This window comes from Myotis yumanensis, unplaced genomic scaffold, assembly GCF_028538775.1.
Source record: "Myotis yumanensis isolate MYYU_CA2020_CCGP unplaced genomic scaffold, mMyoYum1.0.hap1 SCAF_4, whole genome shotgun sequence".
Taxonomy (NCBI): Eukaryota; Metazoa; Chordata; class Mammalia; order Chiroptera; family Vespertilionidae; genus Myotis; species Myotis yumanensis.
The window spans coordinates 81,430,619-81,438,679 of NW_027223755.1; the positions used below are offsets into that span (position 1 = coordinate 81,430,619).

An 8,061-nucleotide genomic window follows, 5' to 3' on the forward strand; every position below is an offset into this window, starting at 1 on the left:
AATTTATCAACTATTTATTAGCCCTTTATTGTTAGTGTTTATGTATCCCATTTATGAAACACTTGGGTCCCCAGCACACTATACCTGTTCATTAAAGTCAGATAAATTGAAGGCATAGGGGAGTTTAGCCTAAAGCAGAGAACATTCAGGGGCAAACAGGATAATGGTTGTAGCAGATGTTGCTATCCCACCCATATCCCCTCCTCATTCCCAAAGACTGCTCATTGAGGACCCCCTGGACTCAGCATAAGAGCCTTTTTCCTGATCACAGAGCACGCTCAATCTGCTCATAGGACAAGGAGTATGGGACGCAGCCTTCAGTCAATGCCAACCAGAGAGCTGGGGTTCAGGCGAATGTCTCTGCTGCCTCAGCCAGCAGTTGAGCTGATTCAGATTCTGCCCCACTCCCAGACCCTGCAGTGGAACTGAGCCTGAGCTAGCTGCTGCCCTTGGTGACCTGCTGCCCGGATAATACACCTCGTGTTGGCACTGGCTCTTCCCACCCTGGCATCGCCCCTCCTCTATGGCATCTTCAGGAATCACATCCCTCTGAACGGCTGAAACCTCAATTCCTCATCTTCCAAAAGAAGAAAAGAGAAATTAGGCATTTTTGTATAGAGTTGGGTCAATAAGTAGAAGCAATGGGAATATAGATTTAAGCTAAACTTCTTTTTTAAAATATTTTTTCATTGATTTTAGACATAAAGGAGGGAGAGGGATAGAGAGCTGTTCGCCCCCTACTGGAGATGGAGCCTGAAACCTGGGCAGGTGCAGTGACCTCTTGGTTCATGGGTCAATGCTCAACCACTGGGCCACACCAGCCAGGCTCAGCCAAATTTTGAAAAGAATGTAAGAAAACTTTGTGACACACCGTCAGATCTGTCCTGGGTTGAGCCGAGTTCAAAGGTGAATTCCCTGTCACTCAGAGTAGTTAAAACTGTCTGGGATGTATTTGAAAGGTGCCAGTTAGCCTGGAAAAAGTCTGTGGTTCAAGATGAGAACTGAATGGCCTTTTATTTTTTTTTTAAAAAAATCTTAACTTCAGAATTTTAAAGTCTGGGGTCATATCAGGACTTAGAATAACTGAGCACAGATAGTCACGAAACATGGATCTGAAAATCCCATCAACCCCTCCCAAAGACTTTTCTGGCAAAAGTCACTGCCCCTTTTGGGAATTCACTTTCTCTGTGTCAGCCAAATCTGGCTAAAATATAGATTCCTTGATCCCTGCCCACCCCCAGGCCCCATCAAGAGCCTGACACAGAGGGTGCAAAGCAGGGATCGGGAAAAGCGTATCTTTCAGACTCCAGGCAGTTGTGTTCTGTCAGGCTTGGGACCCTCTATACCACATGAGATAGCTCTGAGCGCCCCCAAGCAGCTCTGGCACCCTGTGGGGGGTGGTGTGTGTGTGATACTAAGAACATAGGAGGCATATTCTTGTTCTTTTTTTCTTTTTTTTTACATTTCACTGAAAATATTGTGTTGGCTTTTTGGATAGAAACAGGAGTTTATGTAGGATGATCTCATCATACTTCTGCCGGAACCAGCACATGGCCTCTTCTTTGCTGATTCTGTTTGGCCCCAATGCAGCCTGTCCTGCATTTCATGTCTGCGATGCTGAAACCTGGCCTACCCATCACCACATGGAAGTCCAGGCCGTAGAGACAAATGCTTGGGTCATATGTGACCCCCAGATCGATGTGTTCCTGGATCCCAACACCAAAGTTTCCAGTGTCTGAGAAGTTACTTTTTTTGTAATTCATACTCTCACACCTTTAGACCTTTTTCCAAGGTTTCTTCTGCCTTGGCCCCACAGACTGTGCAGTAGACAGCAACCTTTTCATTCTTCTGATGCCAAAGGAGCTGACGGTGTATCTGGCTTTGGAGAACACAGGGGTCTGGCCTGGGAGCTTCTCCAGGATCTTGGCTGGCTGAGTCAGCAGGGCTTTCAGATGTGAAGCACCTGCATAGCGTTCTCCTCTTCACCTTGATCTGCACCACGATGAGCAACAGGCAGAGAGCTGGAGCCTTGTTCTTGACCGTCCATTGCCATGGTCAGGCTGCCCTACACACGTCCCGAGGCTGGCCAGATCTCCCAAGAGATAAGCAATGTTTATAAAGCAAAGAAAGCTTCAGCCAAGAACCAGATATTTACCTGGAACAACAATGGTGTTGTAAAGGATTTTAGGTCAGTTTGCAGGAATGATTTCATCTCATCTATTTCAGAGGGGAAAGTGGTGACATAACACTGAGCCAGGCTCTCAGTTGCGTGCCGGCGGCTCCTCCCATCCCCTCCTCCCAAGATATTGTCTCACTTTTCAATCTTCTCAAAGATATCAGATTACTCATTTTATCTAGAAATAGGGACCGCTCGGCCCCATAAAAGGGTGTCTGGTTAGGACAGGAGGAATTGGGGAGAAGGCTGTGAAGGGCTTGCAGCACCATGAAGAGCTTCCCCACGGCTCCCCCTCTTCTCCTTTTCATCCTGAGTGTCGGTCTTGCAGCTGCCCCACGTAGGTAGCTGCCCCACTCCCTTTCCAGGATGACTAGGGGTAGAAGCAAAGGGGTCTCCAATCTCCTTCCTTTCCCTGTTTTTTTAGGTGGCAGTGATGTGGCCAAATACTGCTGCTTACAATTCATCCAAAAGACCCTGCCCTGGAACTTGGTGCAAAGCTATGAATTCACTAGGAACAGCTGCTCCCAGCAAGCCGTGATGTGAGTATTTCTCTTCTGGGCATGAGGGTCCCTGATAGCCATGTAATTGGGTGGGTGCAAGGCAGGCCCCTATAGTGTCAGGATGAGCTTCAGGGTGGGAACCTGGTAACTTGGGTTGTTATCCTTCCTCTGCCACTAACAAGTGTGACTCTGAGCTTTGGTTTCCTAACTTCCATATCATGTGCCGGGCATGTACCAGGCACTGTGCTAAGTGCTGAGTATAAAGGAGCAAACAAGACAGCCCTGATAGACCTTACATCTAGCATAAGGAAGGGGGCATTAAAAGACATTTTCACAAAATAGATGATCTCAATTGTGATAGGTGCTTGAAGGGGACAGCAGGAAGGACAGCAGGAGGGGGAGGCAAAACTTTGTTTAGTGTCTCTTTCCTCTTAGGCTGGGCCTGGGAATTAAATTGGTAGACAGATGAATAGGAGAAGAAAAGAGTACAGATTTCACATAGGAAAATGAATACCTCCCCGAAGTGGCAAAACTTAAATGCATTTATACTAAAATGAAGAGAGGCAATTGTGGAAAAATAACTAAAATGTATGGGGGAGGCCGTAAAGGATGCTAAGAGTTACCTTAACAAGCTGTGTTTCTACAGAATTCTCTTGGCCTTGACTCCCTATTTCTGGTAAGAAAAATGTTTTTTTCCTCCTGGTACAGGGAGGACATTTTTTACAGAGGGGTTTTATCTCCTGCTTCCAGGAAGAAAGGAGGAGGTCAGAGAGCCCTTCTTGTACCACTTTTTTTTTTTTAAGTGCCTTTAGCTCAAAATAATCTTTATGCCAAAGTGGCATATTTTGCAGCAGCATATTCTGCCATTGTGTAGCCTAGTCGCAGGAGGGCCTCACTCAATGTCAGGAGATTCCCCTGAGGAAGTGACATTTACACTGAGACCCTCAAGGAACAGTGGGAGCGGCTTAGGTAAAGGGGGCAGGAAGGAGCATGGGTGTACCAGGCAGAGGGAGCAGCAGGTGAGTGGAAGGAGGATGAACATGTCACTGACCAGGCAGACAGGTAAATAGGAGCCAGGTCATGCCGGGCTCATTGGTAGCAGGAGTGATGACGCACGTCTCACAGGCTCCCTGGCAGGACTAAATGCGCTACTGTATGCGAAGCGTTTACTGCTGTGTCTACACACAGTGAATGTTAAACAAATGCAGAATTTGGGCACATCACTGCCACATGCAGAGGTAGGGTGACAACCCAAGTTACCAACATTCAACAAAAGCATCTTTAAGTGCAAATACATAGGGAGCAGCAGGTCCCTATTCCCTGGACATGGGTTCCTGAGCAGGAGAGAATGGTGCCGAGGGGAAAGAAGAGGCTCTGGAGGCCAACCTGAATGCCATCATGTTGAGACAGTTAAGGAGGGGAAAGAGACACTGAAGAGCCTAGATAAGGACGGGGGCTCTCTGGGGCTCAGGATGCCCTGGGCCTCTCACTTGTGTCTTGATTGGCTTTAGAGTCCTCAACACTTAACCAGCAGCTGGCAAAGAGCCCTGAGCTGGACTCAAAGCAGTGGCTCTGTCACTTACAAGCTGTGTGACCTTGGGCAAGTCAAGTTTCCTGTAAAAGGAAGGTGAGAGGTTTCTATCAGTTAACTGTGGCTGCATAACAAATGACGCCACAGCTTAGGGGCTCAATGCAACAGCAACCAGTTTCTTATCTCCCGTGGTTTTTGTGGGTCCAAAATTCCAGAGTGCTTGGCTGGGTGTTTGTGGTCCGATGGTGCTGGAGCTGGAACAGCTGGGGCTCATGGCATCTCGCTCTCTTCAGGGCCTGTCTGTGTGGTCTCTTTGTTGGGCTAGTTCAGGCTTCCTCACAGTATGGTGATCTGGGGTAGAAGGACTCCTTACAAGGTGGTTCAAGGCTCCAGCATAGGTGATCCAGGCAGGAGCTCCACCATCTCTTCTGACTTAGCCTGTGAAGTCACACAGTGTCACCTCTGCCATACTCTATTGGTTGACGAGTCGCTAAGGGGGGGCCTAAATTCAAGGGGTGAGAACATAGACCTTCATCTCTCAATAGGAACAACGGCATGCTTTCATATGTCCAGAAAGCTCTTCCCTCTCTTATTTTCCATTCTCTTGGCTCTTCTCCCCTGTGTGTCCTGGGGCCCTCCTGAGAGCCCTGAAAATGTTGCTGGGTGCTGCAAGGTGCTCCAGGCTGGAAGGACCCAATCTATTCTCTCATAATGTCTGACTCTCAGGGTGCACGAGGCTGAAGGAGATTCAGGGACATTAACCACAACCCCCTTCTTAATGAGATCCCAATAGAAATCAGGAATCATATATAAGGAATGCAGGAATCATGGCAAACAACCCATGATAATGTGGTTATGAATTAAGTGGCATAATGTATATAAGGTTTCTTTTTGGGGGGTGATGCAAATGTTCTAAAATTGATAGTGGGGATGGTTGCTCCATCTATGGATATACTAAAAACTATCGAGTGATAATTATATACTTTAAACTAGAGGCCCAGCGCACAAATTCATGCCCCAGTGGGGTCGCTCAGCCTGGCCTGTGGGATCGGGCTGAAACTGGCTCTGTGACATCCCCCGAGGGGTCCCGGATTGTGAGAGGGCATAGGCCAGGCCAAGGGACCCCACCGGTGCATGATTGGGGCCGGGGAGGGACGCGGGAGGTTGGCCAGCCAGGGAGGGACCGTGGGAGGGCTCCAGGGTGTGTTCAGCCCGTCTTACTCAGCCCCACCGATCGGCCGAACCCCAACAGCAAACTAACCTACTGGTTGAAACGTCTGCCCCCTGGTGGTCAGTGCACATCATAGCAACTGGTCAACCGGTTAGCTTTCTGCCCCCTGGTGGTCAGTGCATGTCACAGCGAGCAGTTGAGCAGCCTTAACATATCATTAGCATATTACGTTGGTTGAACAGCCGACTGGATGACCAGACACTTAGCATATTAGGCTTTTATTATATAGGATGAGTGAATTGTATGGTGTGTGAATTATATCTCAGTAAAGCTTTTAGATTAAAACAAAAGAGTTAAGAGGCAGGGTACAAGTTATGTTCTTTGGACTAGAGCAGGTGGAAAATGTTTCCTGCAGAAGGTGGACCTGGAAACATGGTTTCCGGCAGAAAGTGATGTATCTGACAGGAGGGAGGGCAAGGGCCAGAAACGGGAGCAGGTGCCGTGGGACAGGGGTGTGGCAAGGCTGGAATATGAGTCAGGCAGCTGCCCCTCCATCCCTTTCCAGGAGGCTAAAGTCAGTATTGACTGCCAGCATCTCTTTCCCACAGATTCACTACCAAAAAAGGCCGGAAAGTCTGTGCACAACCAAAGAAAAACTGGGTGCAAAGATATATTTCGTTACTGAAAGCTCAACAGAATTCGACACGGCTGAACTTTCAGCCCAAGGACACCTGAACCCTCTCTTGACCCTGCTGTCCTGGGAAGAGCCTGGAGAATTCCTTCAAAAGAAGGCTCCGTGGGCCTGGTGGGGAGGAAAGGTATTTTCTACCAGAGTTTTCTTTGATGAAGGTTTTTTGTAAAGATTTGACTTGCTTATAAACATTCTTATTCAATAAACCTGAGTTTTCATCAAAGAAAAGAAACTGAGTCAATATTTTTTAAAATATGTTTTTATTGATTTTTAGAGAGAGAGGAAGGTAGAGGGATAGAGAGATTGAAACATCATCAGAAACATGATCGATCAGATCAGCAGCTGCCTCTTGCACCCGCCTCCCCCCCAACCCCCTCCAGGGATGGAGCCTGTAACCCTAGTGGGCAAAACTGAATCAACATTTACAGCTGATTTCCCCGTAGGTCTCCAACCCCTTAACTGACCCTGGTGTTGAATTCTACCTTTATGTTTTTGTGTCAAAAAAGCATGGACAAGTATAATACATTTTGGCAAAATGCCCATTAAATGTGTTAATGTTATCTGGACAGGTAAGTTTATGTTACCTGGAAAATTCTGTGTAACCCCTCATAGCCTGTTGGTGCTGGGTAAAGGAAATGCCCGCATATTTGGCAGTGTTTTCTCATACGGTATCCTATATAATAATAGAGAAACATGGTAATTAACCGTACCTCCGCTACCCTTCCCATGGGCTAATCAGTGAGATATGCAAATTAACTGCCAACCAAGATGGCGGCCGGCAGCCAGGCAGCTTGAAGCGAACAGGAGGCTTGCTTGCTTCAGTGACGGAGGAAGCCAACGTTCCCCGCCTGCCGCTGCCGGCCTCTGAGCTTGCACTCTAAAAAACATTGTTACAAATATAGAAGCTAAACAAAACCCCAAAAACCTGCTTTCAGTCAGCCGGGATCTCAGAGCTGGAGTTGAAACAGTGTTTTGATTATAGAACACAAACAAACCAGATACCTGCTTTCAGCAGCCGAGGTCTCAGAGCTGGAGCTGAGCCTCAGAGAGAAAGCTGGCTCTCAGTTCCAGTGACAGCCATAGAAGGTAAATAAATTCAAGAATAAAAAAGAAAAAGAAAAAAAGGAGAGGTTTGGAGCTTCAATCACCCGCCAGCCTGAAAACGGCCCTCAGCCCCTCACCCAGAGTGGCCAGGCACCCCAGGGGGGACGCCCACCCTGAAGGGGGTGTGTCCAGCTGCAAACAGCCATCATCCCCTCACCCAGGCTGGCCAGGCACCCCAGTGGGGACCCCCACCCTGAAGGGGGTGTGATCATCTGGAAACAGCCATCATCCCCTCACCCAGGCTGGCCAGTCACCCCAGTGGGGACCCCCACCCTGAAGGGGGTGTGATCATCTGGAAACAGCCATCATCCTCTCACCCAGGTTGGACAGGCACCCCAGTGGGGACCCCCACCCTGAAGGGGGTGTGACCAGCTGGAAACAACCATCATCACCTCATCCAGGCTGGCCAGGCACCCAAGTGGGACCCCCACCCTGATCCAGGACACCATTCAGAGCAAACCAGCCAGCCCCCACCCGTGCACCAGACCTCTATCCTATATAGTAAAAGGGTAATATGCCTCCCAGCACCGGAATCAGCGGAGCCGCGATGCCTCCCAAACCCAGGATCAGCGGAGCAGCGAGGCCTCACTGCCCCTGTGTCAAGTGGAGCCGCGAGGCCTCCCAGCACCGGGATCAGCAGAGCCATGAGGCCTCCTAGCCCTGGGATCAGCGGAGCCGCAAGGAATCCTGGCCCCTGGAGCAGCGTGACAGGGGGCAGAGCCCAAACCCCCTGATCACCCTGTGGCTCTGTGTGTGACAGGGGGCGGGGCCACAACCTCCCTATACGCCCTGCTCTGTTCATGACAGGGGAAGGCACCCCAACCCCCTGATCAGCCCTGCTCTGTGTGTGACAGGGTGGAGCCGCAACCTCCCCATCGGCCCTGCCCT

The 8,061-nt window shown here is 49.2% G+C and overlaps 1 protein-coding gene across 1 annotated transcript; it reads left to right on the forward strand.

The window, feature by feature from the left end:
• Nucleotides 1-2,332: 2,332 nt before the first annotated feature.
• Nucleotides 2,333-6,247, forward strand: CCL26 (C-C motif chemokine ligand 26). The gene is made up of 3 exons (XM_070412761.1): nt 2,333-2,513; nt 2,601-2,715; nt 5,987-6,247. Exons 1-3 carry the CDS (start codon nt 2,444-2,446, stop codon nt 6,111-6,113), a joined length of 312 nt encoding a protein of 103 aa, XP_070268862.1. The 5' UTR covers nt 2,333-2,443; the 3' UTR covers nt 6,114-6,247.
• Nucleotides 6,248-8,061: the final 1,814 nt, after the last annotated feature.

What these genes read in the sequence shown, in the direction of transcription:
- CCL26 (XM_070412761.1), top strand. Translation starts at nt 2,444, where the DNA reads ATGAAGAGCTTCCCCACGGCTCCCCCTCTTCTCCTTTTCATCCTGAGT. An exon ending in CGGTCTTGCAGCTGCCCCAC is followed by an intron (nt 2,514 to 2,600) that starts GTAGGTAGCTGC and finishes CTGTTTTTTTAG; the next exon opens with GTGGCAGTGATGTGGCCAAA. An exon ending in TGCTCCCAGCAAGCCGTGAT is followed by an intron (nt 2,716 to 5,986) that starts GTGAGTATTTCT and finishes TCTTTCCCACAG; the next exon opens with ATTCACTACCAAAAAAGGCC.